The 24149-nt window shown below is 37.1% G+C and overlaps 1 protein-coding gene across 1 annotated transcript; it reads left to right on the top strand.

The window, feature by feature from the left end:
- The first annotated feature begins 5274 nt into the window (after nt 1-5274).
- On the top strand, nt 5275-15943 carry viml (vimentin like). Its single transcript, XM_084120022.1, has 9 exons — nt 5275-5946; nt 7140-7200; nt 10592-10687; nt 11724-11885; nt 12152-12277; nt 14312-14532; nt 14680-14723; nt 14805-14890; nt 15593-15943. The coding sequence occupies exons 1-9, from the start codon at nt 5435-5437 to the stop codon at nt 15632-15634; spliced, it is 1350 nt and encodes a 449-aa protein (XP_083976148.1). The 5' UTR covers nt 5275-5434; the 3' UTR covers nt 15635-15943.
- The last annotated feature ends 8206 nt before the right edge of the window (nt 15944-24149 follow it).

Below are 24149 nucleotides of genomic sequence, written 5' to 3'. Positions count from 1 at the left end.
AGCATAAATCACAGCTGTCACTGACAGATATTCAATTATCATGCAAATCAGGGTCAAAGAATATAAGGATACATCTAGCCATAACAGGGTCAAAGAATATAAGGATACATTTAGCCAAAAATCCGGCTGAAATGACATTCTAAAACTTTTGTACATTACAAGCCAAATTTTCTATTTATTTTATGTTTTGTCCATGTCATTTGTTAGATTAAGGTACAGATTGTTATTGTTCAAATCTATGTGACGTATTTCCATAATCGTCATGTAAGTACTGTGCATATTAGATACATTTACATATACTCCCAAGTACTCCAAAGTTAACACATTTAGTATTATAATGTTAAATGTCCTGTAAAAACACCATGGAACTTTTTACGGGACTATAATATTTCGGAATTAGGTCTTGTGATTTTTAGACCTTTTATTCAACTGTGAACTGAGCTTTAAAATATTCACCCTCTGCTTGGCAACAGATTTACACAAACACAGTGCTAAACAAAAAGGACGACGGGCAGCAAGACAAAAGGTGCAAATGTGAGCAAAAACACGAAGGATAGAGGCGGACAGTATGGAGTGATTTCTGGTGTTGTAAGTTTTACAATAAACGTGTACACACACATGCAGACACAAATCTCCTGCTCTTTTATAGTCAACCCTGGTTTAGCCCTCTGTGGTCCTGGAAGCCTTCCATCGTCCTCCTGGGTCGCCATGGTGACCTGAACAAAGACCTCTCAGCCTCATTATTCCTTTTGAGAGTAAAGTATGCCAAACTCATTCTCTACATGGAGCGTATGAGAACACTGTAAGAAGTTTTTACTGGACTAACACCTCTCTCAGCTCCCTGACAAACTCATGAAACATGTTTCTTACCCAGTTTTATAACCTCTTTGTTCCCTGGAAATATGCAGTACCAGTCCTATCAATCATGTTCCTTTACTAATAAACATCAGCATTACTAAAATAGCCTGTTTAACAGAAATTTTGCTGAATTCTTTTTTCATATCTACAAATTCAGTATTAAAATATAATGGGAAAAAAAGACAGTAAAATGTTTACAAATATTAACACATTTTACGTTACACTAAATAAACCAGTGACGACACTTTATCGGCACAGCATGCTCAGTCAAGTCGTTCTCTGCCTGAGAAAAAGATGTGTGATCATTTCACTTTGTGAGAAATTTTAACAAAAATGATTTTGAATTTTATAAATAAAAAGTATTTTTTGGGATGTCCAGTAGCCTAGTTTCCTCTGCTCTTCTCTCTATTGATGCATTTTAATTCAAAATGAAAGTTTCAAACCAGTTCCTCATGTGCCTTTACGAAAGATTCAGTCATTTGTTTGTGAGTCAGACTACACTGCTGTGTTTTTGATTCACTGAGTCAGTCCTGATAGGACAAGAACATCTCAGAGACGTCTATTTGATGTCTGCATTTATATCTGCAAGATGTTTTGAGTGTTTGCTCATCTGCAATACATCTCTGAGACATCTCCTGTCAGATGTCATATAGACATCTAGAAGAAGTCTGTAAGATGTTTATGGTTTAAAATGTAAAACTGCTCTGTCTAAGATGTTTATCAGATGTATTTACACAGCAGATGTTTTCCAGATCTCCAGATCTTTAGCAGACATCTTACAGACGTAAGCTACCTGTGCTTTGTTCATGAATCAAACTATACTGTGTTTTTGATTCACTGAGTTGGTCCATAAGAGTCATTTGTTTTTTAATAGGACTACACTGGTGTGTTTTAGATTCACTGAGTCGGCCCATAAGAGTCATTTGTTCATGATTCAGACAACACTGGTGTGTTTTTATTTACTGAGTTGGTCCATAAGAGTCATTTGTTCATGATTTGGACTACACTGGTGTGTTTTTGATTCACTGCGTTGGTCCATAAGAGTCATTTGTTCATGATTTGGACTACACTAGTGTGTTTTTGATTCACTGCATCGGTCCATAAGAGTTATTTGTTCGTGATTTGGACTATGCTGGTGTGTTTTTGATTCGCTGAGTCGGTCCATAAGAGTCCATAAATCATTAATCGGACTACACTGGTTGCACTGTATCCTTAGGCTATGTTGCTGATTCACAACAAAGGCTCGGCTCAAAAGAGTCATTTGTTTTTGAATTGGACTATATGTTGCCCGGAATTTGTTTGTGTTTGTTTTTGCATGCAGCCCACAGGGACATGTCTATAGGCTTCACTTTTGACTGTTCTTGTGTAAGGCCCTTCCCTTGTGTAACTTCTTCTTTCCATTATGCTATGTGTACATCGTGGACACACCTAGTCAAAATAAGAATTAGACCTTGGACACATTGATACACTCTAATGCATGACGCGCACTGGAGCACATACATTTGCTCACCTACTTGTTACTATACATTTCTTGGTGAGGTTTGACCTCTGAATACTATGTTTGGATGCCCAGGATATCCTGGATGTTATTCCCTGATCGCGTGTTTATGACCCATATTCCTTAATAAAGTTGAGAATGTAATAGTCCCACACCGTATCTGTTTCTGCTTGATCATTCTCCCGAGATATCTCGCGCTGCTGCTGCGTTGTGTTTGTGTTTAGTTTTACATTGTTTTGATCTCTACAAATCGATGAACGACTAATATTGCATAGGCTATGTATGAGAATCTTTAGGCCAACTCTTTTTGACACAACCCCAAACTGGGAGAGCCAAGAGGACATGAGAACAGCGTAAAGAATATGGTCTGAACATGGAAAGTTTGTAAATGTAAAATATATCTATACAGTTACTTGGATGGGATTGTGAATACATTGCCTGTTAGCTACACCATTAACCAAAGCTTTTCATTCTTCTTCAAACAGATTCTAAAAAAAAATATTTTGTAATACTAATCAATAGTAGGCCTACTATTAACAAATATCAATAATAATATTAGGCTACTGATATATATATATATATATATATATATATATATATATATATATATACTGTATAGCTCCTTGTATTGTGCTTTTACAGGGAAAACTGTTTACTTGAGACATGTTTACCTGAGTTTCCATAGCAACAGGACATGATGATCAGTGGCTCAAAATCATGGGAGATAAAACAAACAAGCTTTTCAACCAAGTATAGGCCTGAGGTTAAGAACCAAGGGCTCATAAATATATATATATATATATATATATATATATATATATATATATATATATATATATATATATACATAAATAAATAAAACTGTAACTTGTCACTTGCTGTAAAGCATCTGTCTCGCCTACAGACTGAATATCTTACTAATATATAAAAGTAATTTAATATGGAAGTGTAAGAAAACTGGCCAGAGAAGACAAGCATGTTCCCTGTATAAAGCAAAATTGAATTAACTCTTCAACTGAAGCTAGACCTATTTCAGCTTCCAAAAAAAGCTCAAGAATGATGTTTGTGCAACTCAAGGGTCTATTTGTCTCTTAACTGGATGATTAGTCTAGGATGAAGTAAACAACTGCTGTGATCTCGTCTTCTACTGCAGCCTCACTTTACAGGTTGAAATATTTCTTCAAATAGCAGGAAATGACTCACCAAAATATGTATGATATGTGTGTTTTACAGAATTTGTGAAACAACTTTTAAGCTTTCACAAGTTTAGTGTATAATACGAATGGACCCTGTTTATCACAGAGACCTTCAAGTGGAGCTTGGATAGTTTAGACATGACAAAACTAAAATAAAAAAACAACAACATTTTTTTTTTTTTTTGAAATCTGTAAAAAACTTAGTTTAAAACTAAACATTTGATTGTCACTTATAAGGCAAATAACAAACTGAAACAACTAAATAGTCTTTATTCACACATAATAACCAAAAACTAATATTTTGTATGGCGTCCTTTGATAACAGCTTACATTCTTGCTTGCATTGTTTTTAGGCCTACAGCATTTTTCCACAGTCACTGTTGTTATTGTCTTCCAGAAAGTTTCTTGTTGTTCCCAAAGACTTGCTTTTGATTAAACTTTTGTGCGATCTATCTTTGAATCCACTAAATCCCAAATTTATTCAATAGGATTCAAGTCCGGACTTTGACTTGGCTAACTGTGACTAAAGAGCTTACACACAGCCTACTGGTGATTAACCATGACTGGATCCATCCATGCACTGGATAACAATAAGATGAAGTTCAACAAGGAACTAATGTGCCCGGTTCTGAGTATGTGTCTATGGTAAAACAGGGTAAGTAAATTAGTTAGTAGATTACCTAACAAAACCACAGCTTTGTTTGAAAACATGTTCTATGTGCATACTTCTGTGTTTGTGAATCATCATCATCCAGAGGATTCTGGGAAAGATCATCTCGTGACTTGACAACAAGATTAAGGCATATGCACAGTGGCTAACTCTTCATAAAAAAGGTTCAATGGGGTGCTAGAACCTTGTCCTAGAACCGAGTCTTGACTCATAAAAACAAACCAAAAGGTTATAGGCTATAAGGAGAAAGAGAAAGTTCACCCAAAAATGAAAATTCTGTCATCATTTACTCCCCGTCACGTTGTTCCAAACCCGTAAGACTTTCGTTGATCTTCGGAACACAAATGAAGATCTTTTTTAATGAAATCTTTCTGTCCCTCCAATGGCAGCAACACAACTACCACTTTAACGCTTCAAAAAGTTCATAAAGAGATCGTAAAATTAATCCATATGAATTGAAATGTGGACTAAATAGTTCAATTCATATGGATTCGTTTTACGAACTCTATAAACTTTTTGAAGCATTAAAAGTTGTGTAGCTGCCAGTGGAGGGACAGAAAGCTCTCAGATTTCATAAGATCTTCATTCTGATCCGAAGATGAACGAAAGTCTTACGGGTTTGGAACAATGTGACTGAGTAAATGATGACAGAATTTTCATTTTGGGGTGAACTATCCCTTTAAATGAATGCATTCATTCCAATGAACTAAATCCAGTTACATCGAAAACAAAATAAATGGATAAACAAAAATAAAATTTTATAATAAAGAAAAAATATATAATTTATTATTCCATTAATAACAATAGAATAATAAATAATACAAATATATAGTTTTTTAAATCATTAAAATAAAAATACAAAATAAAAACATAGCCTACATGTTAGGTTTTGGCGAAATAAATTTGATAGATTCAAATCTATAATAAAATGCCACTGTAAAAAGTATAAGCTGTATCTGGTGGCCTTTATTTCTATTAGTTAATTTCCTCAGTGGGCGGAGAAGAGTAGCTTAAAATAACTTTTTAAACGCTCTGTAAGTCTGAAGGAACTCAATAGGGTTCTGATTGTGTCACTCAAATCCTCCAGCACCGTTGTGTGATTTGCATAATGAGTTGGCTATAAATAATGCTTCCTCACTGTCGCCCCTCGTTTGGGACAGTTCCTGAAGAGAGAAGCGGTTCTCTGAACTACCACAGATATTAAAGTTCACGATGTCAACCTCTTCCTACAGAAAGCGATTTGGAGATGTGAACCGGAGCAGCGCGTTCTCCAGCCGTCAGACCTCCAGTTCCGTGCGCTCGCGGGTGTCCTTCGGCGTCTCCTCGGCTCCGGTCATTTACGCGTCGAAGACCTCCAAAGTCCGAAGTAGCGTGGGGAATCTGGGGATGCCACGACTGACCTCGGAGACTGTGGACTTTAGTCTCTCGGACGCCTTAAACACGGAATTCAAGGCGAATCGGCTCAGTGAAAAGGCGCAGATGCAGTCGCTGAACGACCGCTTCGCCAGTTACATCGAGAAGGTGCGTTTCCTGGAGCAGCAGAACAAGATCCTGAGCGCGGAGCTGGAGCAGCTGAGGGGTCAGAGATCGTCCAGCATCGCGGATCTGTATGAGGAGGAGATGCGCGACCTGAGGCGACAGGTGGACCAAATCATCACGGAGAAAGCACGCGTGGAAGTCACGCGAGACAACCTGGCAGAAGACATAGAGCGTCTCAGAGAGAAGTATGACAAACATTCACATGTTTGGGCACGTTAATATGTGAATGGCATTGCATTAGGTCATACAGAATACCAATAATAGGCCTACCAAGGAACCACTGGCATTTGGGGTAACGCATTACAAGTAACGTGTTACAAGTTTACTTTTACATTTACTACTAAATATCTGAGTTACTTTTTCAAATAAGTAGCACAAGTTACTTTATTTTCTCATTTATTGACTGACACCTCGCTTGTCCCCATGTTGAGAGAAATCAGAAGTGCAGAGGCGTAGGCTATTGTAGTTCTAGACTAAATGTGAGCATTGTGTCTATTGATCTCACTTGCACAAAAACAGATTCAGTATTCCTCAAAATGAATAAAAATAGTGAAGTGCAATAGTTAAATGTTAAATTACACAAATATACTTTATGTATTTAATCTCACATTATTAACCATATGTTATCTGCTAATAACAGAAGGCTGTTTTGATTAAAAACATCCCATTCTAGGACTTTTACCCTGATTATATGCAAAATATCATTGATAGAGAGCAAGATGCTTTTTGGGTAACACAATTCTCATTAAAAATAACAAAATTACATTTGGCATATATGTAAAGCGGTTTGTGTACTATAAGCAACCCCTTCTTTTTTATTCTTTTTAGTATGTGTACAATACTGTGCAACAAATCAACCTTAAATGAATTAAAAATGTTTAATAATTGCTGTAATTGCACACAGTGAGTGACCTTGTGAGATATTGTGCAGTGCACAGTGACAAAGCAGTGTTCAGGAAAGTGCTGTGGGGGTGTTTGCTTTATAGTGTTTTGGAAAATATAAAATCAATTGTACTTTTTGCTTTAGCCTTGTTGTGTCCTGTGCAGAATGAAGACAAAAACCTATTTGGAAACTGCGGTTGTCAAAGCATCTCTCTAGCATAATTTGCCAATTTTTATATTATTTTGTGGTCTAATGCAATGAAAATCACCTCAAGTGAGCCGTGTGTTTTTTGAGCCAGAGTATATTTTCTTATGAGAACATTCAGAGTCTATTGAGAAGCTAAATTTTGTGATTGACCAATAAGAAACAAATATTCCTGAGAGCTGTGTAATAATTCAATAAATCATCTAGTGAAACTAATTTGTAAAAATATTTTGAATGGGTGAATATTTTAAAATAAACCAAGGTGTTTTCTTATTGATGTGTCATTTACAGACTGCAGGATGAGATTCTTCAGCGAGAAGATGCAGAGAACACCATGAGAAGTTTCAGACAGGTAAAACACGATTGTGTTTAAAACTAAAGGTTTTGAGAAACGTATAACTATTGCTACTTATATTATTTCAAATGGCAGTCTTTAAAGGCCCACTGAAGTGCCTTGAAACGCGCAGCATTATTCACTGTGTTGATGTAGTTCTGTCACGGAACAGTGAGAGAGGAATCAAGCGTAGAATGAGTTTTAAACAGTTTATTGAGACACACAGCAGGCAGGACAAGAGATGATGGAACAAAAGGTGAACACAATCCAACAGAAGGCAAGGAACGAAGCACAAAGACCAACTTGACTTGACCCACACAACAGGAAACGTAGACAGGAACAACATACGACGAAATCCACAACTGGAACAATGGGCATGAAAGCAAATGAGGCAATAAGTAACACAGGTAGCACAACACACTCAATTACAATGAACTGGCAAAACATGAGGGAAAGAGAACATCATAAATAGGGAGCAGAGAACATGAGGAACAGGTGAGCACACTCAGAACAATGAAGACTTAACTGGGGCTTAAACAAGGGGACATGGTAACAGAGGTGGCCAACACAAACAGAGCCAGAGCCATGTGCTCAAGCACAAAACAAACAAGGAATCATTGAACCAAGACAAGAAAGAAAGAACAGACAGATGAGAACCCTCACAATATCCTGACATATCGAACAGCTCCTCCCCTTTTTTAAAATAGCCAATAGGGTTTTTTTTATATCTCAGCTCAACCAGAGCTGTTGAGCTTCTCCTAATCTCCTCCATATCACTTTAGCATTCTGTGCAGAATTCAAAGGATCCGATGCATTTTCTGGTATACGCCGACTCGCGCATATGATCTGCTCTGTGCTATCGTGTCTCGCTGTGGCGGTTCGCCTGACACTAACGTGAAAGCAGACTTCATTCGCCCCAATGAAAAGCATACTTACATTGTCTGAATCGTTCCCTATCCCCTATATAGTGCACTATGTGCCATTCACCATGTAGAAAATAGTAAATGTGTGAACAAGTGACAGATTTTAGCCATAGCCTCAGCGTCTATTTCTAATATAGGGGGCGGAGCTTCAGATTCTAGAGAGCATTTGATTGGACTGAAAATCTGATGAGAAGCTGAAGTGCAGAAAGATGTCATCAAAATCATTGCTCCATATTGGCAGAAGTGAGAAACTATAAGTTTTGAATGCTTATCTTTTAAATGTGAATTCTGTAATTGTTTTTGAGCACACCAGCTTATAGATAACAGTAAGGCTAACATACTATTCATACTAAAATCCAAAAAACTCCATGTCTAACTTTAAAAGGTCCTGCAGTATTTTTTCTATAAGAATTACAAGATTCTGTTAGATAGACCAAAAAAAGAAAAGAAATTGTGCAAGAAAATATTTCATGAGGCCTTTGCTGATGCATATAGCTGAAGATGTTATCACTACTGCTGTTACTTGTTGCAACATTTAAAGGTGAACTAAGTAACTTTTTTATCTAAACCGAACAGCTTCGGAGTCATTGGAATGGTTATATGACTGTTTTCGGGTTGAATGGTGGTCTTCTCGCACCCCTCGAGCGCCTGTGAGACGAAAAACCACCCTTGCCACCCGCAAAAACCACCCGCAGCATCAGGAAGTATCGCGTGATATCAGGTCTCGCGATGTAACAAACTGCTTTACGGCACTGCACACATATACTATCTAAACATTTATATGCTAGCCTTCTGTGTATTATACATGCCTCAGTGGACATGGCTCCGTGCGTTCGCCGGGTTTAAAACAAATACACATGACCAGCGGGAGAAGATGGGACGAGCCAACAAGTTTTAACGACAGTGTTGTCAAATATCTATTCCGAAGCTGTAGGGGGAGCTCTATAGAGAAACCCGCGAGCAAAAAGCGAGAAAACAGCGAAGAAGTCGGCAAAGCTGCATAATGCAGCTTTAAGAGTGGCAATACTAGTTTTCATTATGTTGATGTAAAAAATTGAGCAACATAGTATGAGATGAATTGATAAAATTGTGTAACTTCTGGGTGGATGACTGATCTCACACGATAATCTACAATACCATTCAAAAGTTTGGGGTCATTAAGATTTGTATTTATTTATTTTTGAAAGAAATTAATACATTTATTCGGCAAGGATGCATTGTATTGATCAAAAGTGACAAAGGCATTTACGGATTTCGATTTCAAATAAATGCTGTTCTTTTGAACTTTCTATTCATCAAAGAATCCCACAAAATCTCCACAAAAATATTCAGCAGCACAACTGATTTCAATATTGGTAATAATAAGAAAAGTTTCTTGAGTACCAAATCAGCATATCAGAGTGATGTCTGAAGGATCATGTGACACTGAAGACTGGAGTAATGATGCTGAACATTCAGCTTTGCATCAGAGGAATAAATTACATTTGAAAACATATTAAAACAGAAATCAGATGTTTTGGAATTATATTTCAAAATATCAGTGTTTTTACTGTATTTTGATCAAATAAATGCAGCCTTGCATGGTGAGCATAAGAGGCTCAAGGAACAATGTGTAAGAAAACAAACTTCATAGCCTGGTTTCACAGACAGGGCTTAGATTAAGACAGGATTTGGCTTTAGTTTTATTAGGGCATTCAAATAGCTTTCATAATTGTGTCTTAGAAAAAAAAAAACATGACTGGTGTGCATCTTGAGACAAAACAATGATATTTTAAGATTTGTCGGTGCAAGTTTCTTTCAGTTTAAACAGCTCAAACATGCATTTAGTCTGGGACTATAGTCCCAGGTTTCCTTGTCTGTGAAACCTGGGGATAAAGTTATAAAGAATGGTGAATCTACTCATAATCTTTAAGCTAAATTCCCTAAAATCATTACACGGGGTGGTGTTTGTGCTGCTTGCAACTCATTTTCTCCATTTAATCACAGAAACAAACAAGTGTGGGTTTAGTTTGGGAACTGTGATAGAGATTCTGGTGTGTGTGTGTGTTTGAGGAATGGCTCTGTGTGGCATGTCAGGCTCAGAGCTGAATGTCTTTGTCTTTGGCATTAGCGCTGGGAAATCTCCTTCTCTGCCGATTGCTCTTCCAGCAGACCAGCAGACCCTGACAAAGCAAACTGTTGTGTCTGAACTGGCTGCCAAGGGCAGGAATGTCTGGATGTGTGTGTGTGTGTGTGTGTGTGTGTGTGTGTGTGTGTGTGTGCGAGAGAGAGCACGTGTCAAGCATAAAAACAGTGTGAGTGTTAAAGCCCTGTTTACGGGTAGTCCCGTCAGCTGACATCCAAATGGTGCCACACAGACTGCAGGGCATTGTGCCCGGCCCAGATTCTCATTAAAACACAAAGACCTCTTCACTGTGAGCTTGCTGTGCATCTGTGCTCTATACAGTAGTGCTGCTGTGTCATATAATGTTGTTAATGTCGTGCAGGACGTGGATAACGCTGCTCTTGCTCGAGTGGATCTGGAGAGGAAGGTGGAGTCTCTCCAGGACGAACTCGCCTTCCTGAAAAAGCTCCATGATGAGGTGAGATACACTGGCAAACTTCTGCTTTAACTCACAGTAAAAGGAATTATATGGCAGATCAATGCATCTTCTTCTTACCACCACCACTCTCTCAACTAGTGATAGACTGAATAATCAACCAATATTTTACACATATTTTTTCCCCAATATTGTGCACATATTTTACTGTGATTGTACTCTAATTACCGTATAAGAAAAATCAATTCTATTTATATGAGCTCCAACTTAATTGCAGTGCTGTCTTGGTCATGTTATAGGGGAGCATGTAAATGTTGCCATTGAATCTAATCTGATCTTTTTTTTAATAAGTGTTTATGAACTTTTAATAAACATTGTGTAAAATAGGTGTTCATGTAATTTTCACAATTTTCTGTATGTCTAAATTGCTTTCATTAAACTTAAATTAAATAAAATGATTATAATACAATTATTAATTATTCTTAACAAATGTATTATATTAAATTGCATTATATTATATTATAAACTTAGTGATCAGGCAGTTAGGAATTGATTATTATTTTATGATTCTTTTTTTTAAGTGTAGCACATTAAAGTCAACTTTCCTATATTATATAGAATTATATTATAATACATTTTTCTAAAAGTCCAGGGATTTACATTAAGTCACATTCAAATCTAAGGATGGCATTTTTTGTCTTAGAGACCTTTGTGTACTAAAACGTTGTTTTAATCTATTAATTCCAAGTCATCATACTTGTCATACAAATGTAAATCCATTAAAGCATTATCTATACAATTAAATAATAAAATGACTGTTTGAATGAGAAGTACCAAATGACTAAAACCATCTACAGTATGTGTGCAGTTTCAACTGCATAGCAACACCCTGGCAACCGTGCACAACACCCTAGCATCACGGCGACACGTTTTGCACAAGCAAAAGCTACTCAAAATGTCAAAATTTGGCTGTTTATATGATCACAACACAAGAAAATAATGTTTGACAGATGCTTTTCAGAATGCACTACAGTCTGTAATGGCTTATCGCTCTCTCGCTCTCTCTCTCTCTCTGTAGGAGCTGGTTGAGCTGCAGACACAGATCCAGGGCCAGCAGATGCAGGTGGACATGGACATAGCTAAACCTGATCTGACAGCTGCTCTGAGAGACGTCAGATTGCAGTATGAGAACCTGGCAACCAAAAACATCCAGGAGTCAGAGGGCTGGTACAAATCCAAGGTATTTAACATGAGCCGTTTCACCATTAACACGGATTTCCTCTGTTTATCATCAACATCTTAGCCTCTTCTTTATCTTGCTTCACATTTTTTTCTGCAAGTCATAACTGTCAGATGAGCTGCTTCTGCTTTTAAGGAATGAAAAAAAAGTCCTCATTTACTCAAATATTTTTTTATGGATTCTTCCTTTTATACTCGCATTTAAGTTTTACTTCAGTTTCCAAACTCTGCCTACCTTTACTAACACGTGTCTTCACTCACTGTCAGTTTGCTGACCTGACAGAAGCGGCTAACAGGAATAATGAAGCTCTGCGATTGGCCAAGCAGGAGGCCAGTGAATACCGCCGTCAGGTGCAGGCGCTCACCTGCGAGGTGGACGCCCTCAAGGGAACAGTAAGTAGTTTACATATTTAGACATATCCTTTGGCTAGAAACGTGATGACTGTAACAATCCTCAGTACTCAAGGGGGCCATAGAGTTTTCTTCAAATGCTGTCGTTTTATCGTTATATTATTCACTCAGCTGTTTTATTATTCACTCAGCTAGCTAAAGCATGAGTGACAGTTTTACTAACTTTTCCCCTCAATCTGATGCTTTGCCATGACAGTAGTCAACTTTAAAGAAAAAACTGACTGTAGAAAAAGACAGTTTACACCAATGTCTGCTATAGAACCTTGTGGAAATGCTGAGAATGCATGCAGTCTTTACAAAAACCAGTTAACACTAAAAGTTACAACAAATATTTAGCTCTTAAAATCTTCACTTTCAAAAGTTCAAACCTTTGAGCTTTTAACATGTCAAACCTTCTTGCTGTTATTTTGCCGTTATATTTGTGAAATGCTGTAAACATCAGTACACAAAAAATAAAAAATTACGCAAATGTGAATATAAAGCGAACCTAGTGCATATTGTCAAGTCAAGTCAAGTTTATTTATATAGCGCTTTTCACAATACAGATTGTATCAAAGCAGCTTCACAGTATTAAATTAAAATATTACATCAATGTTTGTTTCTAGTGGAAAACGTCCATGTTTGGTAATGCTGATCAATAGTATTGTTGATTGATTAATTAAATTAAATATCCCCAAATATCCCCAACTGAGCAAGCCAAAGGCAACAGTGTTCCCAAATGCATGTTAAACTCACAGCACTTGCAGAGTTTGTGAGAAGCAGCAATTAATTTGAACCAAACTGCTCTGAAAATATGGTTTTATAAAGCTGTATGTATTATAATCTGTATGTCACGGCGTGGTTGCAGCAGGGGAAAAAATTAAAACAAAGATGCTCATTATTCTCAAATATAAAAAAACACAAACAGAACAACCAGCAAAATGCGATACAAATGGAACAAAGACTAACAGAAAACAGGCTCAATACATACTAATGCAAACCAAACAAAGAAATGAGAAACAGGTGCAGCGCATTAATCAAACAATGAAGAACCATGGAAGCTAATGCTAACACAGAATACAACTCAAACAAACCACAAACTCAGACAAAATGTGACAGCAGTGCAACAGGCTATATACTTCTTTAAATTGCAGCCTTTGATTTGATAATCGCAATTTGATGATATATTGCTTTTTCCATTTAATTTTGAATAATTGTGCAGAGCCATTTGTTTATTTTAATGTTACATTCGATTTAGGCTTAAGCTTTCATGAACACACAAATAAATCCCCTACAGTTCCCTCACAAACCCTGTTTGTTTGGGAAACCCTGGCAGTGTTAAGTTATCCAAGTTACCCACAGGGAAAGTTACTTTTAAAAGTATATTGCGCTACTCTCTAAAAAAAGTAACTAATTACGTTACTTAGTTACTTTTATGAAAAGTTATGCATTGCATTACTTTTTCTCACGCAGGTGTTTTTTTGTTTTGTTTTTTTTTTACTGGGAAGTTCATTTTTGCAAGTGTTTTAACACAGTAATGCATTCAACAATATAGCCTATACTGTAACAATAACCTTCATTTTCTTTTAAAAATTAATTTATAATATTATTATATTCTGACCACCTACAATATTTCCTGACCGCTAGAGCAATGTATGACATTCAAAAGATCTCTTTATATTATGGGTTATATTACTGTACGCAACCGTTTTTATTGAAAGTTATGTGTTTTGTTACTTTTGTATGTTTTGTCTTTTCCCGTGCACGCATGAGTGTGCATGTGAATGCAATATGGAGAAGAGAGAGAATTTTAATACAGTAGGACACTGGAAAGTAATGTGTATTGCTTAAAAAAAAAAAAAAAGTTACTCAAATATTATGTGTACATTTATAAAGTAATCCATTACTTTACTCCATCCTTTAAAAAAGTAATCTGATTACAGCACTGAACCTTGGTGTAGAAAAACCTGATATTCCATGACTACCATAACACTATATCCACAATCCCTAAATCTTTTCTTAATGTAAATAATGCAGAATGAATCTCTGGAGCGTCAGATGAGGGAGATGGAGGAGAACTTTGGAATGGAGTCATCTAGCTCCCAGGATAATATCGCTCGGCTGGAGGAGGACTTGCGAAGCATGAAGGACGAGATGGGAAGACACCTGCACGAGTATCAGGATTTGCTCAATGTCAAGATGGCCCTGGACATTGAGATCGCCACCTACAGGAAACTTCTCGAGGGGGAGGAGAGCAGGTGAACGCTTCCCACCTCTTTTAGTGCATTACTGCATGACTTCTTTAAACAGATACTATTGTTTTATGAATACGGTTTATTTTGGGTTGAAACAACACGTTATAATGTTTTATAAATTCATTCTACATTTTATTCTCTTGGATGTAGAATTGCTCCCCCTCTTCCAAACTTCTCCTCCTTCAGTCTGAGAGGTAAGACATCAAGTCACCAATAAATAACACTATGAAAAAAAATGTCCTTGTGCAGTTTAATTGAAAATTGTATTTTCACAGATATGATGCCCGAGTCCAAGTCAATTACTGAAAATACATTTACTAAGAAAGTTCTTATTAAGACCATTGAGACCAGAGATGGCCAGGTATGTGCTTAACTTGTCACAGCATTTTTACATACTCTTAGGGCTGGTTCTGACAGAACGCGTTTTTGCTTGGAAAATGGGGAAAACTTGTTTTAACTTGAGTGTCGCATTTTTAAAACGCTGTCATTCGCGAGACACTTCAAAGGGCACAAGATGCGAGTGCAAACACGTCAAACACGGTCAAACATGTCAATCTAGTGCGTGTTTACTTAGAAAAATAATGGAAAAGTAGCGCAGTGGAATCGGAAAAACAAAACGTGCTCCGTGTGAACGGCCCCTTATGCTTATAAAGAAGTAAAAACGTTTTAAAGCACTTTATTGAAATTGTGAAAATCAGCAAAATGCTTAGGTGTGTCTCACAAAAACATGTCTTGATCACAATTAAATAATTAAATTAAACAATTTAAATGTTAATTGTCCTAAAATAAGCTTCTATGTATTTATTTAAATATGTTAAATATTTGTATTTATTATTCAGTAAATTAAGCATATTACCAGATTAAGTTTTTGAATTGTTTTTGCATCATTCATTATTTTATTTATGTTTTGTAATTCACATTAATCTCTAATAATCTCTCTAATTTACAATATAGCATTTCTGTACTTAAAATAAACCTGAAATCAGTTCTAATCAATCTAATTTCAAGTCAGTGATTTCAGTTCTTTCTCTCATGGACACTTTTGCTCTTCTCTTCTATTAAGGTGATCAATGAGTCCACTCAGAACCACGATGACCTGGAGTGATGGAGAGAAATCTCTTACCATTATCATCCACCAACTGTAGCAAATTTTTTGTATCCCTACTAACTTCATCTAATGTGAACAACCCACAATAACCTGCTTCAAAGTGCCTTTTTATCTGCCAAAAATAAACCTTTCAAGTATTTGAGCCTGTCGAGGACCTGTAGTTCTGCTCAGTGTGAGAACACATGACCTTCAGTGTAGCCTACTGTGAATCATTTCATTGTCTAAACCTGCTTTTATCTTCCCCATAATGTTGCCTATGGAAAATGCTTCAATAAAAATAATCAAGGAAGAGTTTGTATTCTTAAAGAGCCTCATTCTTTGTCTGATTTTTCTTCCATGGAAATAAAAATTTTGAAAGTAAAAGACAGCCTTACTAACAAAATATCGTGATTTTTCCTGAACTGGTTCTTGATTTGAAGCCCGTCACTGCCATCGTGTGGACATTTGTAAGAACAGAAAATACAAGTCAAAGTTGCATTCTCAAGTCTCAGATTTTGATATACCTTTTCAAAACAGGGTGTTTCTCTCACCAAGGAGCATCAATGTTCTCTTTTAGTGGTTCATGTGGGATAGGATGTGTGTTCCTGTATGTTTGTTCCAGTGATGGAGACTTGGAGTACTCCCTGGACATGAGTGTTCAAGTTCCTGTTCACTCCCATGTGTGGTGTCATATCTGAACACATTTTTTTTTTAAAGGAATAGCTCACCTAGAAACCATTATTCACAAAATTATTTTCTTTCTTACATGGAACACAAAAAAGGAAATTTTGAAGAATTTCCATGCTTCTAAAAAGGACAGATGACTGTGACCAGAGGGCTGTCAAGCTCAAAGGGACAAGAAACAGGGACATACAACTCGTGCACTAGCCTATTTTTCCAAAGCCATGCGATTGGTTTGTGCGATGAAATTTATGAATTCGATTTATGAATAAATAAGGATCTATGGTTAACATAGAGAATTTTACATTTTACACTTACACATATTCATACCTTAAAGGTAGGGTAAGCAATTTTCGGAGAAGCTAGCAATAGCAAGCTAGTTTTTAAAGCATAAGATCCCACCCTCCCTTCAGAGCGTCTCCAAAGCACATGAACACGTACAGTAGGGAGCAAACAATAGCATCACGAGAGACTGCGTTAAATTACCTCATGTCTGAAAGCACTTTACAATAGGTGTGTTCCACTTGCTGCGCAGACCAATCGGCGCATGCCATCAAAGAACCGTGAGAGTGATTAGAGAGCCGACGGCTCTGTATGCTTTAGAATCGCTCTCACGGTACTTTGATGTCATACGCCGATCGGTCTGCGTGAAACACACCTAACAATAGAGTGGTGCAGGTGTGACATCACTTTATAGGGCTAAAACGCGGAAACGAGTTAGCATTTTTGCACTTCGCCCCGAAGTCAGTGGGTTTTTTGAATGGGGTTTTTGTTAAATGGCTGAAAAGAGGTCTGTGGTGAACACAAGCTCAAGACACTTTCACGCTTTATTCTACGACATAAAATACATCAATATTACCCCACTCATGATTTTTTAAAGCTATAATGTGTCTTGAAAAAGGCGGTTGCTAACAAGCGGCTGAATGGGACTACAGAGGCTGCCGGGGACATTAAACGTCATCAGGACTGTGGCGAGGAGGACGAGGCCGAGGGCCGTGAGAGAATGGTGCGAGAGGAGCGAAGGCATAAAAGGAGGAGCGACGACAGTGAAGGACAAGAGAGGACCAGGCCTGGACTATTTTATTTGATGTTTTGTTTTATTATGTGTGGCGGCAGTCGACCGTGAGGGTCTGCCATCTTTACTTTTGATTTGTATTTGTTTATTTATTTTATTAAATTCTGTTGAATGTTCGCCGGTTCCCGCCTCTTTCTTCCCATAACAACAAACTTCGTTACAAGGACGAACTAAGCTCAGTTCGCTTTTATAATTGTGCTCCTATAAACTATTCTAATTCAAACTTACTGGGAAAATGTTTTTAGGTAATGTTAGCGATCGCCCTCGCGATCAGAGGCATAATAAGACCAATGCGACAGGAAATCCCAATTAAGGTGAATTTATTGTGAAGACAGTGCAAATCCAACGGCAAAAACAAAAAAAAACAAAGAAAAAGAAAAACTACAAAAATAACATAAATATTTACAAGTTTTTGTGGGAAGGAAGCCACAACAGCAGTTGTATCGTTTGGTTAACAAACTTTCTGGAACAAGTTTCTATGGATTTGCTTCCACTTCACACAACCAACCTGACCCTCCTGCACCATGCTTTCTGGCAGCCATTTATAGTCTAGGCCACACCCTGGAATGTACCATTCTACAGGTAAGTTTTACTTTCTAACATATGTACTTCCAACCACCTAATGCATATTAAACAACATCCATAATTAAATTACACAGTAACAAGAACATGCAACTATGATGCAAAACAATGAATTAACAATTATAAACCTTGCTTTACAGGAACATTTGGAACCCCCCCCCCCCCCCCCCCCCCCAGTTACCCAACATGGTTTCTCCCAATCAGGCAGCATGTCCACCATGTTTAAATACTCTGCTTTTAAACTAATACAGGTTTGGTCACAGGTGTTTTCCAAGCAGGTAAGTTAGATATGTAATAATGTGTTACACAATTTTCAATAAAGTTTTCAAATCAAACATATTTGTGTTGTGGTTTTCTATAAAGATGAATGAACAATGTTAGCGGCTAATGATACCCAAACACGTTGTACATATCCACTACACATAACAAACAAATACACATTGTACCCTCAAATATCTAAAACACATTATACACAATACATTCAAGTATTGCACAAACATTGCACATTCACAACACTGCAGTCTGAATATCCAGGATATCAGTGTCAGTAAATAGACTGCGTTAATGCTGCACATGTTTGTGTGTTTGATATGGTGTACCTACATACAGTCCATTCATGATCACGGGTTTGCTCCGTGACAGGTAAAAACTGAAAGAGTTGTCTAAAGGTTAGTGATGGTGACATTTAAGTCGTGGGACCGTGGTGTAGTTCTTTTATAGCCTACCTTTAGCTTTTTACTTCTGGCGACTGCATTTAGGTTTCAAGACTCATAACAGTTGTGTTCATCTGTGAAAATTATCTTGATGGACAAAACATGTAAGTATCATAAACCTGTGTTGATCACAGAGCTTGTTTTTTGCGATAATCTGAAAACCTATGGGAAAATCCTATTGGGTTTTGTAGAGGGAACCAGTGTGATGCTAACTGCCGATTGGCCTACAAAGTGACGTCACACCTGCACCACTCTATAATCACCTGACTGCTGCAGATTCACTTCGGCGTTGATAGCGTTGCCATTGAAACGCATAAATTCGAGTCTCGAACCACTCCGAGTATAACGTCACAGGTTTCCATCTCTTTCAAATGACAGTAGTTATGGTGTGAACGCAGCATAAGCTCATTATTTTGGTCCAGGTGGAACTGTAAAAGGAGACATTTATTTGTGGTTGCGGTGCTTGGTGACTGACCATGAAACACGCTGATGACGTGTGATGTCGTGTGAGCTGGTGCACAGAGGAATGAAAATACATGTTGACAGGCAGTCGGTCCGAATGCAACGATTGGACGAACATTTTATGGTCCTAAGCCTTCCACAGATGATATATACATATAAATAGCCTACATTTAGACCACTTAGGCTAACTTATTGATTGCTATCAGGATGTGAAGAGACAAAAAATGTTTCTGGAACTAATCACACACCCTGCCTTTAAATGTTTATTTTTAATGCAAGTTACAAACAAATTGCTCTTGGTTTGGAACATGTTGGTCAACCAGCAAACTGACCAGTAAATAACCAGCTTGGACTAAACCGACTACCAAGCTGGATTTTGCATCAGGGATGAGAAAGAAAATAAAAACATTATTGCTATGACATGAAATTATGACAGAATTTTGTATAATTCTATTTTAACCTTTATTAGCCTACTGGATTATGTTGATCAGAAATACTTTTTAGTAAAAACAATGAATTAAAGTGAACACACGGGGAGAACAAATGAACAAATTGAGCTAATGAGAAATATTGCTTACTAATGTCAATTTCCCCTTTATAAATATTATTTCTTATCACTTTAATTGTGAGTGTAATTGCATATTCGTAACTCGACAGTGTCGGATTTCATTAATGTAATACACTTGACAGGGTAATTAAAGATGCTTGTTTTCAACGCTCGTGACCCCAGAGACTCGTGTTTGCCAAACTAACTTTATACGTGTGACGACCGCGCGCATTCTCTCGGGAAAGCGCACAGGAGATTTCCGCTGGTTCCATCGCCTCTGTTTGACAAAATGACTCGCAAATAGACTGAGAGGGTGGTTCATTATCCACGCTCAGAGGACACAGTTTGCTTTGTACCATAGTTCTATGAGGACGAGACAGCAATGACAGTGTCTGAATCAAAGTCATGGAGTGTGTAACTGTCTTTCCCAAGCAGGCGTTCAGTCAGCTGAAGGTTGTTCGGCAGAGATGGGCTCAGTGACCTCAGTTTTCACCAAGTCGCGCAACACGTTGGTCAAAGTGGGTTCGGAGCCGCAGAAAGAGCCGGACGGGAAGCCGCGGACCGGGTCTGGTGTGATCGCAAAGCAGACGAGCAAAGAACCGCTGGTGCAGAAAACAAACTGCACATCCAGAGCAAACACGCCACAGTTTCCTGCATCTGCAACAGGTCAGTTTAAGTTTCTGTCATGTTTCATTTTCTTATGGAGGACGGTCTAGGGAGTGGATTATTTTTGTTTTGTTTACAGTAGCCTCAAAAGTAGGCTTGTATTTGGAGTTATAGCTCTTAACAATAGCTAAAGTTCATTAGCCTACACTAAATATCAAAATATCAAAACCAAAATAAAGTGGCATGTTTCCAGGACATTTTTTTTTTTTTGTCCATTAAGTTATTCAGAATACAGTTCAAAATGTCTATAGTGTTCTAGTTCTACTTTATTAAGTATGTTTCTAATTTCTGAATATTTTTGTATATATATATTAAAATTTATGGCTAGGTGGTGTAACTAAAAATATTTTAAAGTCTGAAAATCTTGATAAAAAAAAAAAAAAAAAAAAGCGGTGATGCTATTTAAAATATTCAGAATACATATCATACCAAAATGACTTCAGTATACTTACACTGAAAATGTTTTCAATTTATATTAATTTTTATATTTTTGTGGGGCTTAAAGTCAAATATAGCAAGGAGCTGGTGTAGCTTTTTCGGAGATTGGTGTGTAGGCTACTGTATATAGGCTTTTAAAGGTTGAAATTCTTTAAAAAATATATAAAAAAAAATAGAAGAATTGAAAAATTTGTTTTAAAATATTAATGTTAAAAACCCTTCCTCTGCTAAAAAAAAAAGGTCATAATAAAAGTCACTCCCTGCGTCCAAATATGCATACTTCTATACAATACAGTGGGCAAAAATCAGTATTTGAGCTGAGGAGTATGTCCAAATTCATAGTGTTCATACATAGTAGATGAAAAGTAACCAAATGACCTACTGTTTCTGGTGAGATTCTGAAGTGCGCATCTGATGGACACTTTCCTGTCCCATGAGGCTACGGGAGAGAAGTTGTGAATGGCAGTCAAGTGACGCAATGATGTCGTATATCATATGATGGTGACAACATGGCGGATGTAGTACATTCAATGCCCTGGACTCAATGGCACACTTTTTGTGCTTGCAGGTCTTGTGGACTTACATTGGCTGCCGTGTGAGTATATCCATTAAGTTCACAAGACCGTAGGGTGTCCCATTTACCATTTTAGGTTTCAGAAGGGTGCTCGCGAACACACCCTTTGTGCCCGATATTAAGGGTGCTCCGATCAGGGTATTTGAGGCTGATCACCGATTTTCGATCACTGGAAGCAGTATTGGCTGATACGGATCACCGAAATAAATGATACTACATGATACATAGAAGGCTTCACACAGACCCACTGGGGTTATTTAGCTATTCTCAACAACAATGTATTTTAAGTATAAAAAAAATGAAGAGAACAGCCTATCACTTTCGCAGCGAAAAATTGTCTCAGGAGTTTCGCGTCATCTAATCGGCTCTTCTTATCGACTTTTATAGAGAGAGACCACCGACCAAACTACATAAAGCTATTATCGGCCAATAACGACCGGCACCGATCAATCGGAGCACCCTTAGCCGATACGCACCCGCGATGCGCACTTTTGCCGAGCCCGCAGCAGACTTCAACCCAATAGTCAAAGCGGTATTACGTCACGAAAGTGTGGACTCTGAGGAAGATTGTGAGGGCTCAGTGTTCCAATTAGGACAGGGCCAAAAATTTTACTATTGTACTAATTGTACTAAAATTGTACTAATTGTACAAAAAAATACTATGTAGAACATGCTTTTTTTAATGGCAGTGAAGTAAGTTTCAAACCAAATGTACAGTATGCGATTTCAGACGATCATGTTAGGCTATATAATTAGCATGTCTACATAGAAACGTAACGTGGCTGACACAAGTTCAACATAGTATAATTTGTATTGATTGTATTCATACTACACAAGTGCATACTTGCAGAATGTACTTTACTAACAGACGAGAAGTAAGTTCTTCAACTGCAGTACATACTCTGACAGTACACAAGTTCAGACACTAGGTCTTTTTGACATTTACATTTATGTATTTAGCATACTAACAAAACAACTTAGAAAAGAGGAACAACTTTGACCTTTTATGAAAGGGATGTTTTGGTCCGACCAAATGGGGTAATCTAATCCTATGAAAATGTGTTGTACTTCCCGAGTCATGTTTGTAAGAAATAATTTTTTTTAATTTATTATAAAATTATAAAACTATTATTTATTAATAATAGTTATGTTTTGATATATATTTGTAAGTGTAGCTGAACTGAAGTGTCCACATACTCTTTTGGGAGCCACTGTTTTCATCCGCCTCTATTAGGTAATTGTGGAATTTCAGCACATGCCTTTATGAGATGGGTGGGAAACAGGTGTCTGCTCATTTTGGGTCAAAACACGGGTGATAGCATCCATTTATCTGCACATTAGAGAGTTCAGGCACTTCTGTGGAACAGATGAGAAAAACGCTCCATAATGGGATGATCAATGATGCGCCGCTACAGTTCTTTTGAAGGGTGCAGATCCGTGTTTTTTATGTTTGAACTCTTTGATGTTAGAATAACACTGCCTCCTGATGCTTTATAAAGCACAAGGGTTTTTCAGAGACGGATTTTTACACAAATCTAAAATGGACATGACCATTCAAGGTTTATTTTTATAATTGCTGTCTACTATTGAAAATGCCAGATACATTTTTATTTAATAGATTTATTAGAAACACTACCATGCAAATGTTTGGGGTCGGAAATAATTTAATTGTTTTTTGATAAAAATAATATATTTGATCAAAAATACAGTAAAACATATTGTGAAATATTATTACAATTTAAAATAACTTTTTATTTTAAATTTATTCCTGGTGATGGCAAAGCCAAATTTTCATCAGCCACATGATTATTATCTATGTTGAAAACAGTATTATTTATGTATAGAATAAAAAGTTCAAAAGTTTAAAGTACAACATTTATTTAAAATAGAAATCTTGTAATTATAACTGTCTTTACTGTCACTTTTGATCAATATAACACATCTTTGCTGAATGAAAGTATTAATGGGTCATGACATGAGACATCAAATTTGCCTAGATCTTTTGACATACAAGAGATCTTTTTTTCACTATTGAAACATTCCTGCAAGTTTCAGAGCTTAAAACGTCCTCCTTGATATAAACAAAGCACTTCTTTAATCAAGCTCCAAAAATGCCGTGTTTGAATATTGTGGGATTTGTGATGTCACACAGGCGAACACATTTGCACCTGCCACCAGAGCAAGACATTGATTATTACTAATTATACATCATCGCATCATAGGCTCCTCCCACTGGTGTTCAGTCGCTTAACGGCTGACATTTGCCTTCACTGGATGCGAGCGTCACGACAAATAGAAACCATTAATCACTGACGCTGTCTAGTGCATACAGTTTACAGATGTACGTTCAGATTCTGACAAACTCCACGTGCTCGAGTCTGCCGATAACAGGACATATAAAAGAAAGAGTTAAAGAATGTTTGCTTTGACACGTCCGGTTTAAACGGCTTATTTGCTCATTTCTGTGCAGACTTTAGAAGGATAACAGTGTCAGGAACAAGTGGATGGTTTATTTTAATGGCGTTCCGGACCGCGTCCGAGGATTATATGTTTGTTCGGAGCATTTTGATTTGTAAACGAGGTACAGTGTAATGGAGAGTTCGCAAATACAATTTTGTTAGATGAGATCTGACAGCAACTGCATTACAAACCGTAAGTAACTGATTTCATAATGCTTTGTCTGTAAATTATGGTTTTATATAGATAGTGTTTTCAAAACACTTGCATGCGAGTGTTTCCTATGCAATGACGTTAGCCAATCATAATAGTGGCCGTTTACTGACAAGCCTTAAAGG

Source organism: Abramis brama, assembly GCF_963993115.1.
Source record: "Abramis brama genome assembly, chromosome: 7".
Classification (NCBI taxonomy): domain Eukaryota; kingdom Metazoa; phylum Chordata; class Actinopteri; order Cypriniformes; family Leuciscidae; genus Abramis; species Abramis brama.
This window is presented reverse-complemented; position numbering and strand designations above follow the sequence as displayed.

Excerpts from the sequence above, each read along its gene's own strand:
- viml (XM_084120022.1), top strand. The coding sequence starts at position 5,435 with ATGTCAACCTCTTCCTACAGAAAGCGATTTGGAGATGTGAACCGGAGC. Across the intron at positions 10,688-11,723 it reads TGAAAAAGCTCCATGATGAG|GAGCTGGTTGAGCTGCAGAC; the intron begins GTGAGATACACT and ends CTCTCTCTGTAG. Across the intron at positions 14,891-15,592 it reads TTGAGACCAGAGATGGCCAG|GTGATCAATGAGTCCACTCA; the intron begins GTATGTGCTTAA and ends TCTTCTATTAAG.